Source organism: Megalops cyprinoides, chromosome 19 (assembly GCF_013368585.1).
Source record: "Megalops cyprinoides isolate fMegCyp1 chromosome 19, fMegCyp1.pri, whole genome shotgun sequence".
Taxonomy (NCBI): Eukaryota; Metazoa; Chordata; class Actinopteri; order Elopiformes; family Megalopidae; genus Megalops; species Megalops cyprinoides.
The window spans coordinates 12,227,547-12,251,301 of record NC_050601.1 but is presented as its reverse complement, the minus strand read 5'-3'; the positions used below and the strand labels follow the sequence as shown (position 1 = coordinate 12,251,301).

Sequence of the window (23,755 nt, the reverse complement as noted above, 5' to 3'; positions counted from 1 at the left end):
TAGGAACTTTTGATATTTCATTAGATCAAAGGATTCTTCATCATACCTTCAGCTTTTCAGCCTCCTGCAAGGTCCAGAATTCAATAGGACCCCACACAGTGCTCTCTTGCGCTCCTCTCCCCTTGACTGCTCCTCATCTCAGCTGCATTGTGTGCGACTGGGAACTGAAAACCTGCCAGCACGCCGCTGCTGTCCTCTGTCATTTAGCTAACTTTTGTCCTTCTATGGGAGGTAACGCGGCAGTCTTCTGCGCTCCCCGCCAAAAGCCCAGAGCACCGCGCGGCAGGGCAAACAGCTCTCGCACCCACACCCCCCCCCCCAATTCTGGGCAAAGACAGTAATTAACTGGAGGGAGAGACGGCAAAGGAAGAGGGAAGATTCTGTCGAGTCTGCAGGGTGATGTCAGCTGTGGCACATTGCTTTCACACGCGAGGAGGAAAGGGGTCACACCTACCGCAGCCAAGCGATTTGTGTACGCTCACATACTCAGCTCTGCCCACTTTGCGGCGAGGATTTTGATGCGCAGTATCTGAAGGCTACACTGGATATTATTTCACAGACTTAGGGGCTGGATGTGCTCAAAACTCTGACCAGCTCACCTGCTAATCAATAATGACGGATGCTTAACAAATCATTCGCGTAAACTGATTTTCACTTAGGGTAGAAGTGCCTTTTGACAGAGAGACACAGTCCAGATGTCATGATTAGCAGCTATCGTATTGTTTCAGCTACTGTGTGAAATCTTTCATTTCTTTTCCTTTACGACAACTGCAACAAGGGTGAAGTGAAACAAACAATGTTGTATTGATCAACGTCTGTTCATGATCAATCCAAACAAATCTGCCACTCAGTGAAGGCTGCCAGGCAGTGTAAAACCACTGTGAATAATATAACTTTTGGGTGTCCTTCTGTGTCTTTTATACTTTTGTGCCTTTTATGTACTGTGAACATTCTTCTCTTGTATAATTTACAACACGTGAGTTTGAAAGTTGTCTCCATCTGGTTCATCAGCAGATTAGTGTGAGAATGACCCATTAAACCCTTCCTTCCTTTCAGCTGCTCTTTCCTGTCCCTTACTTAGCTACGTTTCTGTTTTCAGACACTCTCTCTCCCTGTCTTCTTTGTCGCCTCCCTCCCTCCTCTTTCTCTCTCTCTCTCCTCCCTCCCACCCTCCTCCCTCTCTCTCCCTCTCTCTCTCTCTCTCTCTCTCTCTCTCTCTCTCTCTGATTGTCCCTATTTCACTCTCCCCTCTAGTTTTTAATTTTCTCTCTATCACTCTCTCACCCCCGTGGTGTCTCCATCTGTATCCTGAGAGTGGAGGTCAGACAGTGAAGGGCACTCGGGAGGTACAGAGAGTGAGAGAGAGAGAGCCAGGGAGAGTGAAGGGAAATGGGGAGGAGACAGAAAGAGGTAGAGCAAGGGATGGGCTTTGATCCTTTGTGCTCTCATTGTTTGAACCCCAGCTTACTGATGTTACATTACATTTCTGGCATTTAGCAGATGCTTTTATCCAGGAGCAACTTACATTGGTTACAATTTTTTGTTACCCATTTACACAGCTGGATATTTACTGAGGCAATTGTGGGTTAAGTACCTTACCCAAGGGTACAACAGCAGTGTCTCAGCAGGAATTGAACCGGTAACCTTTCCGTTATGGGTCCTGCTCCTTACCACTATGCTACACTGCCACCCGCAGATTGCACTAATCCTTATCTCAACTATCCAATTGACCTAATAATGATTAAAGCGTGCGCTGTCTCAACTGTATACGGTGTATAATTCAGTCCCCACCAGGGGGCAGTGATCAGGGTAAGGCCGTGAGAGGAATGAGGACAGGGTCATTAGTTCAGCATGAGGCTGGGACACTACGGTCTCTGCTGCGGCTTTGTGCAACGTACTTTACAGGTATATTGATGACTCCGAGAATTTCACGTCTCTTGGATAAAAATGGATGACAAAAATAACTAATCCTCTTTGTCCCTTCCCTGCTCCCCCATTTCACTTCGACTTTCTCCCTTCTTTCTCTCTTTTTCTTATGTACAATCCCCTTATCATTCATTCACTTCATCACGTTCGCTCTCTCTCTCTCGCCTCCTCTTCAAGTTCACTTTTCCTCAGCGCTTATTCTCACATTCAGAACAGGATTTTGACAGTTATGAAATCTCGGTGAACATTTATATGGGTAAAAAAAGTTATTATAGCTATGACAAGCTTTAGTTGAAAGTGATTTTCTTGACAAAACAAGAATTAAACAGAAATTATCTAAACTATTGTTGAGAGAACAAGTGCAATACAATAAGAAAGGTCCAGGTAAATTTATAGCAATATGAAACTGATAATAAATGGAAAATCCAAGCCAATCAGTCCTCTGTAAAAATGCTATCTATAGTATGGCTGCTAAAAATGGTTTGTATATTGCTCCTGTCCTCAGAATCCTGTCTGTGACCCTGTGACCGCGTGTCCCTCCCCCAAGCACACATGGCAACTTTTCTGGGACAGCCATCTGTAAATTGGGGAACAGGAAGTGCTCATTTTCTGCTCAATTAAGGACAACTTTTTCTCTCTCTTTTTTTAATTTGCATGTTTTAACCCCCTTCTTCGGACCAGCTTCTACCTCTCTCTGCCTCTCTTACACATACACAGACATATGCTGAATTCACAGCAGTATAGCTTAACATGCGGAGACATACAAGAGAGTGAGAGAGAAGGGACAGACTGCAAGAGTAGTAATAGACTGTGAAGGTAGCAGAGAGAGAGAGAGAGAGAGAGAGAGAGGGAGAGAAAGAGAGCGAGAGGGGGAGAGAGAGAGAGAGAGAGAGAGAGAGAGAGAGAGAGAGAGAGAGAAAGCCAACAGCAGAAACCACAGATACACAGAGAAGCAAGCGTTGACAGAGATGATGTGAGTGCCTATTTCTCTCTCTTCTCATCCCCTCTCTCTGTCTCTCTCCCTCTTCCTGTGTATGTGCGTGTGGCTGCGTCTCCCCCCTTCCGCTTCCCTCTCCCTCTCTCTCTCTCCCTCTCTCTCTCTGCTCTTTCATTCATGCGTTCAGCTTTGTTTACAGACAATGTGAGAGAGAAGGGGGCGAGGGGGAGCGGGGAGGGGACTGCGAGCATGAGCGTATGCATGGAGAGGGAATTGGTGAAGGGATTCGGAACGGAGGCGCAGGGACGGAAGCGCTGGATGGAACAGGGAACACGGGATAGAGGGAGTGACAGAGGGATGGATGGACGCAGGAAAAGAGGAGAGAGAGATGAGGGGATCAAAGGACAAGCGGAAGGAGAAAAATGATTTGCAAGGGGGGCGATGGAGTGAGGAAAAGGCAAAGTTCAAGGAGAGAGGGAGGACGGCTCAGAGGGAAGAGAGAAGAGACTGACAGCAATAGGCACTTACGCAGAACTGGAATGGGACGCCACACAATTAAAAGCAAAGAGAGATGTACAGGGTGACAGGGATATTTTGAACAAAGGAATCTGAGAATAGAAAAGAGAGAGACTAAATGTGCAATACCCGCGAGTGGCTGACAGGGATAGAGGGAGGAGTTGTTGAAATGGAGCTAAGTGAGTGTAAAAATGATGAGGACAGATGAGGTGAATGATCTCTCCAAATGATTAGTACTGAATTAAAAGAGAGCTTCATGTATTATTTATATATTTGATATATTTGCTTGCTCACAGAAGTCTGCAATATCATAGAGTTCTACTGTAGTCATCATAACACCTTCATATCATTTCACTATTTATGGTGTTTTCTATACTCCACTATGCCATAATTATTCCACTGTGCTATTTTATGTCTGTACATGTGGGCAGTAACATTAAGACAGCTCTTTTTTATCTCTATCATATAGCACTGTACATTAATATTTATATGACACTTTGGTTGAGTTTTTATCATTTTAACATAACGATACTCTTTTGTTTTATGCAGCCACAGATCCACTGTACAGGAGACATTTTATTGTAATATTTTTTGCAAGTTAATGGATTTAATTTAATCTACCATAAATATAACAGAGCCCACATCCCCACACTGTACAGCTGTCTTTCTCCTCAGCGTATCATTAAGCTGTACCTTTAATTGAGTCTACTCACCGTTAACAAGCCCTTTACAAATAAACCCTCATATACGAATATCTCTGTTGTTTCCAATTCACTGTCCAACATACTGCCTAGTATAAGCAGTGTAGCCTCCACCAGTCTGTTAAAGTGCACTGCATTACACTTGATTACACTAGAGCGGTCCAGGGGAGTCAAACAGAGCACGGGCTTCAGTTGTTTTGAAAGCGCTGGTTTTTATGAATGGGAGGATGGTGACAGAGACGGAGACGTGTACACTGACTCATCCGACGCACCGCTGTATCAGAGACAGACAGATGACTGTCCTCTGGGCCTATTTTAGAGAGCACTACAGTTCCACTGCAGTTTCCAACTGAAATAGTCTTTTGGGCAGTTTTTTTCCCTCTCTGCTTGTGATTTCATGTGTGGGTGAGTGTGTGTGTGTGTGTGTGATGTGTATGTGTGTGTGTATACAGAATATCAACAGTAAAGGCGGGTGGGCAACCTGGGAGAATAAGCTGTTTGTATTCTGTATTTTTTGAGGCAGTTAAGTAATTTGCTCACAAACCCAATAACCCCAGTCTTGGTCTTTTTGGTCCCCCTTTCCCCTCTGTCAAAATTACCTCATATTCTCTGTCCCCTTTTTACCACCTCTCTCCCCCTCCCCCCTCACTCACACACTCCCTCCTCTCTCTCTCTCTCTCTCTCTCTCACCCTCTCGCTATTTTCCTGTCGCAGTCACAGCAAACCATCTCTCTCTCTCTCTCTCTCTCTCTCTCTCTCTCTCCCTCTTTCTCTCCCCCTCTCTTTTGCTCTCTCTCTCTTTCTCTCTCTCTGTCTGTCTGAAGTATGAAGGGGCTGGAAGAGGCAGGCCCTTGTGCTCTCTCTCTCTTTCTCTGTCTCTCTCTCCTCCTCTCCTCCTCTCTCGCGGCTCTCTCTGGCTGTTCTCTCGCTGGAAGACGAGGAGGAGGAGGAGGAGGAGGAGGAGGAGGAGGAGGAGGAGGAGGGGGGGGAAATGGCGATGGGGGGATGCGGAGAGGAGGATCTCTCTCTCTCCCTCTCCCTCTCTTCTTCCTGGCCGTCTCTAGGCCCCACAAACAGGAGCGTTTGGTTCATTTACAGGTAGTGACTGTTTTTTTTTCCTTTCTCCCGGCTACGGAGGGAGGGAGAGGGTGATGGAGACAGGAGCAGGGGCTGATGCATGCGTGTGGACACGGACTGCTAAATGGATGGATAGATAGACACAGACAGACAGATGGGTTGTAATGTGTGCGTTAATGTGCGTGTGCAGCGAATGAGAGACACAGAGCCCGCCGCTATTACTGCCCTGTTTCTCTGTGTCTTCCCTCCCGTGCATTTACGAATCTGTGCGTCTCTCTCTCCTCCCTGTGTGTGTGTGTGTGTGTGTGTGTGTGTGTGTGTGTGTATGTGTATATGTGTGTATATAAGCATGCGAAGTCTGCCTTCATGGAACAACCTGTTTCAGGTTGCAGCTCAGTTTGCTTGATGTGGGTGTGTGTGTGTGTGTGTGTGTGTGTGTGTTTTGAGCTTTGTGTTGGTCTGAGAGATGCCCCTCAAAGGGAGAAGGAATAGATAAGGAAGGAGAAGTGATCTTTAAACAGGTATCAGTGCTGTTGCTTTGCTACATCTGCTCCTGTAATTGGAGTGGTGGTGGTCATTGTGTGTGCGTGTGCGTGTGCGTGCGCGTGCGCGTGCGCGTGCGCGTGTGCGTGTGCGTGTGTGTGTGTGTGTGTGTGTGTGTGTGTGTGTATGTGTGTGTGTGTGTGTGTGTTATGAGCATGTATACACAGTGTTGGCCATAGGTATAAATGACCATGCTCTTCGTAGAAACTGCGAGCAAGAGAGTGGTCTTGTGCGCTGTGAACTGTAAGTAGTTTTAGGGCACATAGTGAATGACAGTTGCTCTGAGAGAGAAATAGTGTCGATAGTACTGAACTAGGACGACTTTATGTTCCCTGTGAGAGCTACAGGTAGACCAGAAGGAGACAGAGAGGATGTGTGTTTTTGGATGACTAAATTGATTATGACACATAATTTTAGCTTGGCTTTGCTATAAGCTTATGTGTAAGCATCTATGAATAGATGAGAGAATGCTATAAGGGGATTGTTATTGCATGTAATATTTAAGTGTCACTGATGCAGCATTATGCTATTTATATTGTAATATATTATAATCAGAGCTATGAGCATTGTGCATCCCCTCTTCATTCATGGGTCTGGCTCCCTCTGCTTTCTCAGTTCTGGAGTACAGAGATAAACAAAGGTCCTATACAGTTGGCAAAGTAATGGAATATAGAACTGTGATAAAATGTGTGTGAGTGTGTGTATGTGTGTCTTTAGATAGATAGATGGATAACTAGATAGACAGCCTGTCAGCCAGATAGATAGATAGATAGATAGATAGAAATAGAAAGAGGGAGGGAGAGGGAGAATGAATACAGGGGCGGGGTTGTGCCAGAATTACAGTAGCATTAACAGCGTGTTTGTACAGTATGCTACAGTTGAGACAGTGTCTAAACACCTCAGTATGGTAATTGACTGATCAATGCAGTACACAGACTGACAAAACACCGGCTGACTGATTGCTCCTCTGATTTATTGATTGACACACCGTTTGGCTGAAAGACAGGCTTACGAGCTGTCTGACTGTCTGTAGAATAAGGGAAAGGCTGGCACTGAGTTCAGTTCAGTTCAGTAAAGTTTAACTGGCAGATTTTAGGTTATAAATTAAATAATGATAGATAATAAAAAGATATAAAAACAGTAATATTTTAAGAGAAATCATATCATGTTTTAACTGTTTTTATAAGAGATATTTTTGTAGCACTGTACAAACTGTACTGTGCCTTTCCTTCTTAGTCAGAATATTTAAACTAAGAATTTCAAATGACGTGAGCATGTAACAGCTTGTAAATAAAAGTAAATGTTAGGAGCAAAGCAGTACTGTATTTTATTCCAAATGAGAAGGGTGGGACATTCCATTAATATTCCTGCCAATCACATAATTATTGGCCCTAGAAACATTACATTAGAATTAAGTAAATGTGTGTGTGTGTGTGTGTGTGTGTGTGTATTTACGTTGAAAATAACTCTTGATATGAAAATGCATGCAGGCATTCATTGTTTAGGTGGCTGAACATCAGAAATTATGCATTATTACTGATGACTTTTTGAAAGACAGTTGCTAATGCAAGCAAATACTTTATGGATGGAGACTGCAAAATCAGATTTATTGAAGTACACTGTGGTAGAGATACAAGCTGCAAATGCAGTCATTTTCAACTATTCTGCTTCATATTTGGACAAAAAACTACCATCATACTATGAGCAGCTACTGGCTGCTCTGTCCTGAAGAGTGAGACTACACATGCTCACATTGTACTACTAAGTCCCAATACCTGTGTGTTTATAAACTAAAATTATGAGTGCAGGATAACCTGTTTATAATTTGTATTATTATTTTTTTTTATTGCCACCATCTTATTCAGAACATTCATTTAGAACATGCATATTCATAATTCTCAAGCATATGAGTGTTTTTGTACATCTCCATGAGCGTGGCATTGGACTGCATGACATCTGTGGCCATTCGTAAGACCATATGACCAGCGTTCATAATCATTCTTAAACATGCATGGCAGCCTATTATAAGTAGATGAAACTGACTGTTGTAGTGCGTGACGCGTCAGTATGATGAATTTGCATGCACTGTTGCATTTGATTACAGTGATAATAACCGCCGATGAATGCTCACTAATGATTATGACTCCCATTATTTAGTCTCATAAATGTTAATCAATGCTTTTATATTGTGTAGGACTCGTGAAGTTTTATGCGTATCATGATCCTCTTTCTTGAAGTCTTTTTTGTGCTTGTTCGTTCAAAGTGCCAGTCAGTTTCCACCTCGTGGAGCTGACAGTGTAACCACAGATAGGTGTGCCATTGTTAGCTAATCCCAATGGCTAGGCTGTCTATGCTAGTCCTGCTTTGTTTAATATTTTTCATGATGGACAGGTATAGTGGGAGCAAGCATGTGGGTAAAACATCAGATAAGCATTATTATGTTTTTTAATTATTGTTGTCCTTCACAACTCTCTGACCCTCTATGTGTCAGAATAAGGACACAGCAGTGGCCCATCAATTAGTGTCTATGTACTATAATTGCATCCTATTCATCATAATTTTCCTTGCAGGTTTTATACACATTATAGTCAAACAGGAAAACATGGCGCCTGCTCCTTCAGAATCAATCATTTGGTCTATCTCACAAGATCAGTCCATTTTGTTTGGGAAACATGTCAATACCTGGGCTTCTAGCTCTTCAAATGTCAATCACCATAGTTGTCTTCATTCTTACATTACATTCTTATTGTCTCTGCACCATATATGATATTAATAAAATCGTGGCTCTTAAATGAATTAGTATAGATTTGCCCAGGGCACACCACTGACTCTGACCTCACAGTGGGTAAAAGAAAGTGTACCCTACCAGAGGCTCTCTGATCGGTTTCCTCGCAGTGATAATCCTCAGATTTGTATTTGTCTTGGCCTGAAATGGAATGAATGACTGAATGAATGAATGAATGAATACATACTTTATTTGTACCTTTTATCATGAACATCCAGTCCATGAGGGCTTACAAAACACTCTTACACTTGTGCTAAAGATAGAAGAGCGATTTTCGCACCATGTCATGACACCATTTATACTCTGTTCAGAGCTACTCGGTTTAGACAAACCATGTATGAATATCTGAATAGTCTTTATCAGATCATGCATTTTATCACATCTTTAGAACTCACATGGAATAGTGCAACAAATTGGTTAAAAAGTCCTGAGCTGTGAACTTAAATGTCTAAATGTATTAACATGTTTAAAAAGCTATCCTTTGAACCCTCTTCATCCAGGACATTGCGGCTGTACCATATGAGGTTTCTTGCTCTCTAGGACAGCATGGTTGTACCACATGAAGTCTTTCTTCCTAGCTGGGACATTGTGGTTGTACTGCATGAAGCCTCTCTTGCTCTCTAAGGCAGTGTGGTTGTACTATATGAAGTGTCTCTCCCTCTCCGCAACGGAGTGGTTGCACCATACGAAGTCTCTCCCTCTCTAAGGCAGTGAGATCGTACCCTGTGAAGTCTCTCTATCCCCTGTTAAGGAGCGGTGTAGTTGCAGTGTGGTATGCACATGTGCGGTGCTCACCACCACGCTCTGTCCCTTCCTCATAGTGACTACATTATCAAGGAGAAGACAGTGCTCCTGCAGAAGAAGGACAGCGAGGGGTTCGGCTTTGTGTTGAGAGGAGCTAAAGGTCAGCACCTCCTTTCCTTTCTGTCCCACTCTTTCCCAACATTACACGCTCATTTTAATGCTCTTGCTTACAGACTTTTATCTCCTCCTCTTTTATGGCAGCTAGAGAGAAAGACTGCCATGTAACTGTGACGATAATGAACTTGTATTTTTCAAAAAAAAATGCACCCTGTTGCTATCCTTGTGTGTCCACCAGCTTTCCTCTCTAATGTTCTCAACCGTCCTCCTGTCTTCCTTCCCCCTCTCTATCTCTCTAGCTCAGACTCCTATAGAGGAGTTTACTCCCACCCCAGCTTTCCCTGCTCTGCAGTACCTGGAGTCAGTTGATGAAGGGGGCGTGGCCTGGAGAGCTGGTCTGAGAATGGGGGACTTCCTTATTGAGGTGTGTGCAGCTTGATATGTCCCCTCCTATCATGTAAAGACATCAAAACTATGAAAGAACACAAATGGAATTATGCAGTGACCAAAAAATGTTAAACAAATCAAAACTACCTTATATTTTAGATTCTTCAAAGTAGCTAAAAAACGTTTTGTTAAGTTAATTTTTTTGGAAAGGAATTTATACATTCATATCTCCTTCCACCTCCTAGGTGAATGGGCAGAATGTGGTGAAGGTGGGTCACAGGCAGGTGGTCAACATGATCCGACAAGGAGGCAACAGCCTTATGGTCAAGGTCGTCATGGTAACCCGCAACCCTGACATGGAGGAAGGCTCCAGGAAGAAAAGTAAGAGCTTATTTCTCAAGGATTAGAGCTTATGGCAGCGATAACAGCAATGCTCTCCTCCGCTGCCGCGTCCATCTGGCAGCAGTCATAGGGAAAATCCAGATTGCCATTTCCATTGTCCTTTCGAAGCGTTGGTAATTACCAATAAAGAGCTGTTTTACAGTCGTCACACCTTGCGAGGTTACCAACATGACTAATGTAAGTAAAGGATAATTATATATGTTTAACCTCTGATTTCACGCCCCCTCTCCTGTTTAATCCTTCAATGCTTTTTTTTTCCCTTACAGTCCCTCACCAGAGCAAGAGACTGGCCACCCCAGCTATCGCGCTGCGCTCCAAGTCTATGACCTCAGAGCTGGAGGAGATAGGTAAGCCACGTAGTGGAGGGGGGGAGAGACACGGGGGAACAGACAGAGGAAAGATGTGGTGCAAAAGGGAGAAGCAAGAGGGTGCAGGTGAGAGAGGATGGAAGGAGCATGGTGGCGGGAGGAGAGGGTGGAGGGTGGGGGGGGGGGTGACGTGACAGACAGACTGGATCAACATGGCAATGATAGTGCAGGAAAAGTGTGGAAGGGGAGGGGTAGAGAAATGGGCACAGGGAGGAGAAACAGAAGCAAAGAGGGAGAGGGTTAAAAAAAAAAAAAAACAAGAAAAAGGACAAAAACCTTATGAACCGAGAAGGGCATCGACGTGAACGGGAGTTCTCAATGCGTTTCACTGTTCTTTCAGAGCTTCCACACTGTCACTTCCAGCACCCCCACTGCAGGTAACCCCAAAAATTAAAATCCCCCCCCCCCCCCCCCCCCTCCCCGTACCCTCCCTCACTGCCCCCTTATCCTGCACCCCCTGAAATATCACTCCAGAGTCCCTCAAACCTTCCCAGCAACAGAGCTGAGGGAGTGGGTGTTGCCGTGGTAACACTGCAGGGGGCAGGCGCTCCTCCAGGGGAGGGTCACAGACTGTGGTTGGCACTCTCGCACTTGAGCATGCTCAGTACGGTCATTAATTTCAAAAGTCAGTCAACTAGCTGTACTAGCTGTTATTATAATGATGAAAAAAAAGTTTGAGATAAGTAAAATATGGCAGCTAAACTGCAATCAGGTTGTATTAAATTAGGCAAACATTTATTGTTCATGTGTCTTCTCGCTGAGATGTTTTGGAGAGTTGAGTCCTTTAACTGGGGAAAGAGCTGGGTATAGGCATAAAGTCCTGCTCTTACTATAGAATCAGTGCCTCTTCCCTTGATATAAAGGGGTTTTGGCTAAAAATGTGTCCTAACACATGTCTGATGTGGTGTGCGGAAGGCTAAATGTCAAACTGCTAAGTTATTTCAAAAATAGACATGAAATACTGCAGAATTGTACCTCTTAAAGCCTTGATAGAGCCACAGTATTCTGATGGCACTATGTAGAACATACAGACCCTGTCAAGCTTATAGCATTTATGCTATACCTGTTGAAACTGATTTCTATCCCCTCTTTGCCTGCCCTCCTCATAGCTGTAGTGACACACAGCATGACACCTACTCAGCCCTCACAGATACACCCATCACCCTTTCCTTTATACTACTATACTCAAGCCCTGCAGAGTATTGTAGCTCCATACACCCGCCTTGCAGTACACCCAATGTCCATAAAGAAGTGTAACATCATACTGCTATACCTCAGTAAAACCATAACACCACTAACAGCAATACAGAAAACGTAGTAGATACAAGAATAGAAGGCTTACTAGAATACTGCATCTCCTCTGTAGTGTGTCTAACTACTATTAAATACAATAAGAGTAAAGTATATGGCCTGAATTGTGCAAGTAAATATCCAGCAGTGTAAACGGATGGTTTGTAAAATTTAATACACTGGACAAAGGCTCCAGCTCACTAAATGAATAATGAAATGGAGATATGGTATACAGAATAATACCATACCATACCATAACCACTGTGAAGTGCTAGAACACCATACTACTACAATTTTCATTAAGTATACATAAACACTGTACAGCGTTATACCACCCACTGAACTCTTTTGTGATTTTAATGCATTTAATAGAAACTCTGGGGCACTTGTGCAGACCAAAATTCATCTTACGTTCAACCTGAAATGGAAATGACTATGAAGCTTCAAATCTAATTAGGTATGCTCTGCAACCTTGTATACCTGTATGGTCTTCAGTAATTCCTCAAATATGGCAGACTTCCATCAAACCACAAATACCTACAGTACACACACCCATTCTCCACAGAAGTAATCAGTGTTAGTGCACAATACAGGTTATTCAGTTCTAGAATGCCACGTTCTTACACGCATTGTTTTACTGTACTGGTGCCTGTAACACCAATAAAAAAACATTGAAACTCCTGTAGTCCAGAAAGATGGCTGTTAACTGTTCTAACAAACATGTCCGTCTCCTCTGTCTCCTCTTCGGCTGTGTCGACACCGGACAAAGGTGAGACACGCTCACATGGAGAGACTAAATGCTTGGATATCTCTCCCTGTCTGTCTATCTTTCCTTTACAGAAAGCATGAGACTTTTAGGTGTGGGAGAAATAACCTTTGTGGGAGAAATAGCATCATTAGTGTTTTCATAACCAACAGTGGTACTAGTAAAATCTAATAAAAGTACTGCAGCTAGAAAAATCTTTCCTTTTTGCTTGTTTCAGCTGCTACCCCTTGGAGGAAAAAATCAGGTAATGAATATTCCATCCTTTGTACCACTGTTACAGTGCAGAAGTCTGCTTTTGCATGTGTTTTTACACGTGACCGTTGTTATCAGAAATATCTCAAGAAGGGGGCGGCTCATTCTGTGATCCTTGCCGCTTTTCAGAATACGAGTCCTCGCAAGCTACAGAGAAGAAGAGGACAGTCTATCAGATGGCACTGAGTAAGAGCTCTTATTCATTCTCCCCGGGGGGTCCGCTAAGCACGTTGTGCCGGGCATCAGTAACGCCGTGTGCAGATACCTCGCTCTGTAGGCCTGGGTGAAATCCGGGCGTGCTGCGAACGTGTGTTTTCTCCCTCTCTCTCAGATAAACTGGATGAGATCTTGGCGGCAGCTCAGCAGACAATCAGCACCAACGAGGGACAGGGGTCACGGGGTCATGGGGGAAAGAGGGACAGGAGCAGGGGTTTATACAGTAATGAGGTAACATGCTTTCGGCTGTCTCTTCTGTTCTGGACAGGCATCTGAGCTGTCTTCCCTTTCTTTCACTGTAAAATTGTCAGATTTTTTTACTCAACCACATACTCACCCACGCAATAAGGAAACATGGCCCTGAAAATGAACAAACTGGGATTGCCACTGTAATGTACTCTTGCTTTTTGTGTTCTTGTGTATATATATATATATATATATATGTGTGTGTGTGTGTGTGTGTGTGTGTGTGTGTGTGTGTGTGTGTGTGTGCGCGCATATATTTTCAGAACATATGTCCTCATTCTTTGCCTGTGTGTGTGTGTGAGGGTGTATGTGTGTGTTTGTGTCTCCGCCTGTTTGAACGGAACTCTCAATCTCTCTTCCTCTCCTCTCACAGCCCAGTTTCGACCAGCCGGGGGTGGGCGTGATGTCATCTGGGCCGGGGCTTGGTTATGATCGTGGCCAGTTTGTATCAGGCAATGTGCCCCAGCACGGTATGCTGCGACAGAAATCCATCGGTGAGGCTGTCTGTCTGTCTGTCTGTCCGTGTGTCTCTGCTGTAATAGGTCTGTACTTTGCTGGGCTGTGCAGTGTCTGCACTTAATCTTGTGTCCTTGCTGTGCTAAGCCTGTGCTGTGCTGTGCTCTGTGTTTGTACAGTACCGGGAGCGTCTGTACTGTGGTGCAGTGCAGTCCTGTGCTGTATATATCTGTCTATCTGTTCGTCCCTCTGATATGCAGATAAACAGACAGCGAAACACGCATAAAGGCTAAGGAACAGACATAGGGGCAGTAGTAGAAAAACAGAGACACCTATGGACACGGTGTGTTAGACATTGTGTCTTAAATGGACAGACAGACACCAGTGTAGTCTTTAAAATGAGAAATGAACACACACAGTGCTTGCAATGCCTTGATTCTGAACCTAAGTTGAATGTGTCCGTTTAGCGTTTACTTTCTGTCCATCTGCCTCCTCCTTCCCAGCCCTTATTGCTCTCTCTGTCGCTCTCCCGCTCCTGCCGCAGGCGTGCCAGAGGAGGAAAAGCAGTATCTCCATCCTCCGTCGATGAAGTTCTCACGCAGCCTTTCCGTCCCTGGCCCTGACGACATCCCCCCACCCCCGACGACTGCCCCTCCGGATCCCCCGTTCTCCGTGGGCCCCCCCTCGGGCTGGAGGTCCAGGCAGTCCCAGCAGCCTACTGTTTCCGTGTCCCAGAGCTCCTCCGCCACGGCCCACTACCAGCTGTACTCGCAGGGGGTGCAGTTCTCGCAGACCGGGCGAGAGAGAGGCGGGGGTGGGGGCGGAGCCGTGGACCACCCCCATGCCTTCCCTCATCCTTCGCACCCCTCCCAGCCGAGCCGGCCGACTGCGTCCCGGAAAGGGGGGGGCTACGCGGCGGAGACCGCGGCGGCGGCTGGGGGCGGGAAGGCGGCGGGGTTGAGGAGGGGCTACAGTAACGCCGTCCCTCCGTCTAGTGTCGCTACCATCGCACCACAGCAACAGCAGCAACAACCGCCACAGACCACACAGACCCAGAGCTCCCAGCAGCAGCAGCAGCAGGCAACCCGGACAGACCGCACCACCGCGGGGGCCAGCGGGGTCCCCAAAGCAGGGGGCAGGAGGGTAAAGGGGCCTCTCGTCAAGCAGTCCAAAATCGAGGATGGGGGAGTCCGGTTGGGCCCAACGCAGACCCACACTCTGGGCAAAGCCCCAGTGGAGAAGAGCTCCATCCCCATCCCCACCATCATAGTGAAGGCCCCCTCTACCAGCAGCAGCGGCCGCAGCAGCCAGGGCAGCAGCGTGGAGGCGGAGCCGCCCCCGGACACTGACGCCAAGCCCCCGCCCGGCGCCCCTACCGGCCCGCCCATCTCCGCGCCCCCCTCCATCCCCGCCCCGCCGCCCCCGTCCACCCCAGCGCCCCCTCCCCCCATTGCCCCGTCCCTCACGTCCCTGCGTGGCCAGGAGAGCCTGGACTTCACCAGTCAGTTCGGGGCGGCCATCGTGGGGGCGGCCCGGAGGGACAGAGAGCGCTTCCACGAAGCGCGGAGGAAGAGCGCCTCCTTCTTCCTCTCGGCTGAGGAAGAGAGCGGGGGCGGGCTGGGAGGAGGGAGAGGCCAGGCCCAGCCCGGTTCTCAGATTGGCACTCCCTCCCCCCGGCTGCGCCCCTCCAAGTCCATAGACGAGGGCATGTTCTCGGGGGACACATTTATCCACCACACGCGCAGCATGCCCCCGGCTTTCGGACTGCCGGAGTACTCTTCCCCGGCACCCGCGGGAGACTACCAGCCCAAATCGGTGCCGGCTGACTTCTACGGGGCGGGAAAGCCGTCCACCACCACCTTCATCCACCCGCTGACGGGGAAGGTTCTGGACCCCTCGTCTCCCCTTGGCCTGGCTCTGGCCGCCAGGGAGAGGGCTCTGAAAGACGACGGGAGGATGCGGCGGGAGAGAGGAGGGGAGCACCACTTCGGGCGCCAGCTCACCACCACAGGGGCCTATCCATCCACTGCCTCCGCCACACCGTCATCCCTCCTCCCGCACCTTCCCTCCTCCTCCTCCGCATTGTCCTCCCAGTCCTCCGGCTCCTCCTACCTCGTCACCTCTTCCTCACTAGCTGCCACCACCACCTCCACCCTGGGCCGCCCACCCTCCCCTCGGATACTCAGGGGCGAAGGGGGGTGGGGTGAGGAGGGAGGAGAGAGGGAGAGGGAGAGGGAGAGGGAGACCGGAGGGGCCAGGGAGGGCCTGAGGGTGCGGTTTTCAGAAGACAAAACTGTCCACACGCACCACTACCAGCCACATTACCAATCGACTTACAGAGAGAGAGAGAGGGAGAGGGAGAGATCGAGGGAGAGATCGAGGGAGAGGGAGAGAGAGAGGGAGAGGGAGGGGTACGGGAGGAAGGTAGAGCAGGCACCCCCTGCCCAGCAGGCCCCCCAGTCGTCCGCACCCCGGCGCCCGTCTTTCCTGAGGATGGAAAGCGAAGCAGGCGCCTATGTTCTCTCCCTCACCCCGCCGTCCCCTCCCCCCGCCGCCCCAGCCCTCACGCACGCGGGTGGAGGGGCAGGCAGTGGGCTGGGGCTGATGGTGCTGCCTCCTCCTGCCCCCTCGGTGGACGCAGATGATGAGTTTGTCTTCGCCGACCCCTTGCCCCCACCCCTCGAGTTCGCCAATAGCTTTGACAGAGGTTTGGGAGGAATCCCAGGATACGCTCAGCAAGGCGGGATGATGGCCAACAACCTGCACTCTTCTTGCCAGCCGCCGCCGCCCCCTCCTCCCCCTCCACCCCCGCCTCCGCCCCCCCAAAAAGAACCTTTTATAGGCGGCTTCCCCGCTCACACCCCCCTCCCCTCCCCGCAGGCCGGAGACTCCACCGCCTCCAGCCTGACCTCCTATGACAGCGAAGTGGCTAACCTGACTCAGTCTGCCCCGTCCCCTTCTCCCTCCTCCCCGAACCCTTTACCCCCGCCTTCCCCCTCCACCCTTCAGCCCGCTCTGGCCGGACTACCTCCACCTCCCTCCGTCTCCCCTCCTCCGCCTCCTACCTCCTTTCACCGGCCCTTCCCCATGTCCCACTCACAGCATCTCTACAACAGCACACATCCCACTGGTCGATCCTCCCCGACGCCGCCCCCTCTCTCTGCCCCGCACCCCACGCCCACCCCATCATACCGTGGCGCCTCCAGCGCCACCGGCCCCGCCAGCTCCGCCCACTCCGCCCACTCCGCCGCCACTTCTGCCCAGCTCAGAGCCACTGCCACCCTGTCTGCGACCGTGACCTGTGCGACCACGACCACCACCACTGCTGCCACCACCACCACCACCACCGCCACGCACTCCATGCATGCAGCCGCCGCCGCCAGTGCCAGCGGGGGGGTTAGGAGAGGGAGCCACCCCCCTCCCGCTGCCAAAAGCAGGGAGTCCCAGGAGACTGTGGTGGACTCCGGGATAGAGGAGCTGGACAGCCGCAGCAGCAGCGACCACCACCTCGACAATATTTTAGGAGTGGTGGGGGTCAGAGGAGAGCGGGGAGAGAGGGGGGACAGAGGTGGGGGAGGAGAGGGGGACAGAGCGGGGGACCTGCTGGATTCGTACATGACCTACTTGGATGGGCAAACTTTCGAAATGCACAACGCCAAAACGGCTACCTCCACCTACCCTAAATCGCAGAGGTACCGGGAGGGGGGGAGGGCGGTGTCGGAGCTGCGGCGGCAAGTCAGTACTGCCCCCCCATCCTCCCACCACCCCCCTCCCTTCCACTTGCAGAGACGGAGGGAGGAGGAGGAGGAGGAGGAGGAGGAGGAGGAGGAGGAGGGAGAGGAGGATGAGGAAGAGGAGAACGGACAGGAGGGTTACGGTGTGGGAGAGACGCAGAGTTTGGGCCGCCCGACGTCCCTGTATTTCGACCGGCCGCGCACCCCGGAGATGAAGCCTCTCTGGGGCGAGGGGGGTGCCGGAGCGGGACAGGCGGTGGCCGAAGGTGGGAGCCAGGTCGGGGGGGTGTATTTGGAGGGGCGGAAGCTGCACCCCACTCACCCCAGTATGAAGCCCAGTGTCATCAATGAGCTGAACTCCAAGCTGCAGCAGATGGGAAACAAAGGCATAGAGGGATGGGGGGGACAGAGGTCTCTGAGCCGGCACAGGTAAGGCCGAAGCATGGCGGCGCGTCACAAAGGGAGGCTTTGCAACGTGTCACATCATCGAATGTGTCTGTAACAGCCTGTGTGTGTTTGTGCTTGTGTGTGTGTGTGTGTGTGTATGTGTGTGTGTATGGTCGTACTTTGTGTTTTTACCTAACGTCTATAAAATATCTATGACACTATGCTGTATATTACCTAACATGCATTATGATCGTGCGTGGGGTTGCGTTGTGTACGTTGTTGTATGTGTCTGTAATAAACAGCCTGTGAATATCTGTAATGATGTTCTGTACACATGTCTGTACTGCACTTGAATATAATAATTTACTCCTTGGGCTGTTCGTCTGTTTGCATAACCTGCAACACCATTATGTATGTGTGTTTATAATGTGTGAAGCACTTTTAAGTACCAAAGTGTAAACCTGTACCGCTGTTTTTTTGTTTGATTGTGTTTAGTTCCTATGTGTGCATTTATTTCTGGTGAAATCTTGGTTCTAACATGTCTTGACACAACAAGACATGTGTTTTATTGTCAGGCAGCCAACAGAAGCAGAGTGTGTTAGTTGTTTCGTGATATATGTTAAAACTCTCCTTCTCTTTTTGTGTCCCTGTATCAATGTGTCCGTCTGTCTGTCCCTCACAAGACACAGGTACAGTAATTAATGCACTTTCTCACCTCCCCTCCTCCCGTCTCATACCCAGTCTGTCTCTCCGTCTGCTTTTTTATCCTCCCTCTCCATGGGATACACTGTTGCCTACAGTCAGGTGTTGACTTACCTCTCTTTTCCCTCTTAGGTTTTCGGAAGACTCCACTTCTGCCCTGAGCCCCCCTATGGCGCGCTCCCCCTCTCCGTCCCCGATCCTGCCTCCTCGTTCGGTCCCGTCCCCAACTCCGTCGCCCTCCTCTCAGCCACCCCACTATCCCAGCTGGGCACGCTCCCCCTCACCCCAGCCCCCTGCTGCCCCCTCCCAGTCACAGCCGGCCCACTCCCCCCTCTCCCCTACCTACTCTCCGTACCCAACCTCACCCAAGCACCGGCCTGTTTACCGCACCAAAGCCTTGGAATTCCAGTTTATCCCTAGCCGGGAGTCCCGAAAATCGGACTCCCACACTCATTCCCACTACTTGCAGAGACGTCGCGCTCCCAGCCCCCTGATCTCCCCCTCTGATAGGCCCAAGCTGGGCCCACCCCGCCCCTCATCTCTCCCCACCCTCCCCACCGCCCCTCTCTATGGCAGCCTTTATGATCTCAGGGGTTCCGTCACCCCGCCCTCTCCAGCCAACCCCCTGGGAGACCCCTACTTCTCCCCTTCGCCACCTCTGTTTGCTCCCTCCGGCGCTCCTCCTCCCCCCAACTCCGCCCTGGTGGTCTCTCGCTCCCTCTCCCCGACTCACTTCCTGTCCGGGGCTTCCTCTCCCCCACTACACCCCTTGCCCCCTCCGGCCTGTCTCAGCTACCCTCACCTACCGCCCCCTCCCCCATCCAAACCCTTCGCCTCCAAGCCCCTCCCGTACTGGACTAAGTATGATGTGGCCGACTGGCTGGGCTACCTGAACTTGGGGGAGCACAGGGAGAGGTTCCTGGACAATGAGATCGATGGCACGCACCTCCCCTCCCTCACCAAGGAGGACTACCTGGACCTGGGGGTGACTCGCGTGGGCCACCGCATGAACATCGAGCGAGCGCTGAAGAGGCTGATGGACAGGTGAGAAAGAGAGTAGAAAAATAAAGGAGGAAGTGGGAAAAAAAAGAAAAAAGGGGGGAGAGGAGAGGGGGGCTGACAGCGGGAGATGGGAACCTGGGAATGAGAGAAGGAAAGAGAAAAGGAGGGATAGAAAGGGACAGATAGGATGGGGGGAGACTAAGTGAAGGTGAGAGAGGTAGAATCCAAGGATGAAAGGATCAGTGAGGGAAAAGGAGACCTGAGTGAGAGTGCCCTCAGCTCAGAGGGAGAGTAACACGAGGCCACGCAAGCAGTGCTAAGCGCACTAACTTCATGGGAGGGAGCAAGAAAGGGTTTGTCTCTTTGACGTGTGACCCTCCATATGCTCCTTTTCTCTCTCTCCAGCATCCAGCGTCACTCTCTGTATTCTCACTTGTGAGTCGCTTTGGATGAAAGCGTCTGCCAAAGGAATAATTGTAAATTGTAATGTAAAATGTCTTTCTTAGTTTTTTGATTGCTCTCTTTTCTCCCAAGGCTGTCTAGTCCTTTCCCTGCACTCTCACCCCGAGACGGACGGAACGACAGAAGGAGGGACGAGGGCACACGCAGCTGAGAGGAGAGCGACAGAGCGACAGAGCGAGGAGGAGGAACGGGGGGGGGGCTACAACCGCTGCTGTCAATACTGGATTTACAGACTGACAGAAAAAAAAAACTGGACTTCACTGAGATGAATAACAAGGACAGAGGAAGGTGAAGAGGAACTGAGGGTGAAAGAACGGAAGACAAACAAAGACAACTCACCGACAGACACACTCCCACGAGACAAGCGCAGACAGACACGAACACAGACAAAACCGCAGACAGTTTTCAGCAACAACAACAACAACAACATGCTCTGAAATATACAACCGAAACAAAAATCAAACATAACAGACACAGAGGTAGCTGAGTGTTTCAGTGTTAGAGGTTGAAAGAATGAGCCATAGAGAGGAGAGGACTGACAGAACGACACTTCCCGCTATGGCACCGTCCTCCTCACGTCTTTTCCTTACCGGCCGCAGGCGCTGTTAGTGTTGCAGGAGCAGCTGGGAATATCAGAACAGTTTTCCGTATGGAACGGCCCTCCCTGGACAAAGCTTAGTATGTGCCCACTGTTTTCGCAGAGTTCTGTGGGAGAGATTTCGCTCTAGCTCTTTGTTTTTTTTTTTTTTTTCCGCGTCAGTGAACCTAGTGGCCTCTGTACTTGCTGACAGGCTGTGTTGGATTAGGACATGTACACACATTGTAAGCCTCTTCATCGCTTGCAGTTATGTATTGGCATACAGTATTCTGAGTGGTCACTGCATTACTATCTATAGCAAAAAACCCAGACCCAACAAAGTAGGTATTACATACACACAAACACACACACACACACACACATTCACTCACACACACTCACTCTGCTCTTTGTATTTGTCTTAGAAACAATGGGACACAACGAGTGTACGGATCTAAGAAGAAACTGATGAAAAATTGAAAATTCGAGTTTAGAGGTAGGTAAAATAACATTGCAAACAAAAAAAAAATCTTCACAAGATAACCTTTTTACTAAAGACTTCCAACGCATTGAAGAAACTAAAACATCAACAACAACTAACAATGATTCTGATCAAAATCGGTTCAGACCGAGAGAGAAGGTGGGGGAGGGTGTGAGAAAAAAAGACTGAAAATCCTCTTTCCCATCCAGTCTCCCCACCCCTTCCAAAAAAAAAACACTTTCTACATAAGGATGCAATGAAATGATGAACGAATATCCAGATGAATGGATGAGTGGATATACACTTAAATCTGTTTTAATACGATGATTGTTCTTACAACAGTTTTTAAACTTTAAATGGGTCTGGCGTACTAATATTGATGTATTCAGAATTATTGTTATTATTGTTGTTATTATCATCATCGTAAATGATATTACCATTGCTAATGTAAGCTGCAGTTCCCCTACTGTGCCTATGACGAACGAGGTGGATCTCTTTCTAATTAACAATATCCTATCCTTACTGACTTGAGCTGCTCTTTCTCAAGTTAACCTATGGGGTTAGAGGTTATTCCTCCTCAGTGAAATGACACAAAACATTCAGTATTAAAACAGCACAAAGCATGCAAAGGAGCTGACTCACATTATATTTTTTTCAATTTGATCAAATTTAAATGGCAGACGCTGAGTTTGATTTTAAAGCCGAAATCAATCAGCTTCTCTTTCAAGTGTTATCATCTTGTTTACAGTGCTACTGTAGTTACATGTTGGTTTCTTTGCAAAATAAAAGTCTCAATATTGTTTGGACTACTGCCAATTAACAGATACATACAACTATATAGATAGAGTAATACAGACAGTAAAATAAATGATCTCAGTTGGCTGGGGGCTTTACCTCACCAGCTGGTTAAAGTCTATGCAAACAGAGATCAAGTGGTTTGCATAGTACTAGAAAAACACTAAATTCTGAGTGCACTCACACAAGTCCATAGCCCCCTCTCACAATTTCCTCATCTCTCTCTTTAACTTTCATCCTGTGCTCTGTTTCAGTAATCGAATAAAAGGGCTCTTCTATCTGTCTGTCTGATCTGTCGATCTCTTTATCATCTCTCTAGAAAGCTCTTTATTTCTGTCTGATCTGCAAACTTCTTTTGTTCTCTGGACCTCTTTCTCTCCCCTAACTCTCCTCTGAAATCTCTCCTCTCAGACACAAAGTCTAACCCTCTCACGTGTTTAGTGAGGCATTGAGCATCACTATTGAACTTCACAAGTTCTTCACTCTCTTTCCCTCTCCGCATTTCTCTTCTTCCTAAAGAGAGGTGTGATTTAAGTTATTCCAGTAAATAGTTAGAATTAGTCATTTTGGGAAGTATTGTCATTTTACGTTCAATATAAAGAGCTATGCCGATATGCACATCAATGATGATGATAACAATAATAATCAAAGTAACGATAATCATAAATATGGTTAGAGATGTAAAAATTTTCAAAGTTCTACAGAATCTCTGTCTTCCAACTAATGTTTAACATGAGGAAAAGATACATTATGTTTGTTATTAACAGAAATGCTTTCTACACAACCAGCTCTATTCCCTCTTTGTTTTCTCTCTGTGTTCTTTGCTGCACTGTGTGTCCATGCGAGCATCCTTAGATTCCACAGCCTCTTCCTTCTCCCACCCTATAGTCATGGACAGGTGTTGGCACTCTTTGTTTCAGGAAAAGAAAATTAATTTTGATCATAGACTATATTTTGCTACAAATGTTCAGAGATATTTATGTGTGATGTATCCTGCTTCCATTTTCCTGTAGATTCATAACATCACAGTCAAACTGAAAGAATCACAAGCCCATCTGAACCAAATGCTTTGGCATCATTAAGCGTCATTTACTTGAATTTGGTAAATATCGCAATGGCAAAGCAAGTGCAGGTTACCTATCTGTCTTTCTTAACAGGGATACCAGTACAGTACTATACAATTATGAGAGAGATAGTTTTATGAAGGGATTGGCCAGGGAGTATAGAAAGCATTACAATTCCTTTTAAAGAATATTTTAAAATTGTAAAAAAAAAGAAATCCGTAAAGTATAAACAGATGAAAGGTTATTTACAGACTATATATGTATATGTGAAACACATATACGCATATTGATATACATACATATATGAATTACAAATGTTTTAAGAGATGAAAAATAAAATATTAGACTTATAATAAAGATGCTGAAATAAAACATTCTGACTAATTTGTGAGTTCTAATCATTCCTTACTGTTTTCTTTCCTTCCTCTGAATTGTATGGGTAAGTTCGAGATCTTAATCAACATGACAGACTAGTAAGTTGTCAAACTGTGTTCCCGTAATTGCATATATCATAGCAAAGTGCACACACACGAAATAATCACTTACCAAATTATATCGAGTCAGAATCACAATTTAGTTGTGATTTCTCCCACAGAGCACTGATGGTTACTGTGTCTGACTGTTCTGGAGTTTTTTTTTTTTTTTGGACTAAGCCCTTGTGTCAACAGGTGATGTCTTCTGTACCACTGCAGTTTCTCCTGCTGTGCAGCCCTCAGAGTTTACCACTGTCTTCCTGTGCCCTTTCTGAGCCAGCGTTCGGTTGTTGATTGGCTGTGGCCAAGATATTTTTTATTGGGTCAGGATATGTCACCGTCCCCCAAA

General features: G+C 47.6%; 1 protein-coding gene across 4 annotated transcripts in view; it reads left to right on the top strand.

Moving 5' to 3' along the window:
• shank1 (SH3 and multiple ankyrin repeat domains 1) overlaps positions 1 to 23,178 on the top strand; it is a 52,094-nt gene extending 28,916 nt beyond the window's left edge. For 2 of the 4 annotated variants that reach the window (XM_036552251.1, XM_036552253.1), the window contains 12 exons: positions 9,307 to 9,389; positions 9,646 to 9,770; positions 9,979 to 10,114; positions 10,402 to 10,482; positions 12,777 to 12,803; positions 12,941 to 12,997; positions 13,143 to 13,258; positions 13,647 to 13,767; positions 14,274 to 17,892; positions 18,534 to 18,539; positions 18,685 to 19,596; positions 20,089 to 23,178. In XM_036552251.1, coding sequence (XP_036408144.1) covers positions 9,307 to 9,389; positions 9,646 to 9,770; positions 9,979 to 10,114; positions 10,402 to 10,482; positions 12,777 to 12,803; positions 12,941 to 12,997; positions 13,143 to 13,258; positions 13,647 to 13,767; positions 14,274 to 17,892; positions 18,534 to 18,539; positions 18,685 to 19,596; positions 20,089 to 20,167 — 5,362 coding nt within the window. In that variant the 3' untranslated portion in view covers positions 20,168 to 23,178. The remainder of the gene's footprint in view (positions 1 to 9,306; positions 9,390 to 9,645; positions 9,771 to 9,978; positions 10,115 to 10,401; positions 10,483 to 12,776; positions 12,804 to 12,940; positions 12,998 to 13,142; positions 13,259 to 13,646; positions 13,768 to 14,273; positions 17,893 to 18,533; positions 18,540 to 18,684; positions 19,597 to 20,088) is intronic. The other 2 variants (XM_036552254.1, XM_036552252.1) reach the window with 1 other exon arrangement.
• Positions 23,179 to 23,755: the final 577 nt, after the last annotated feature.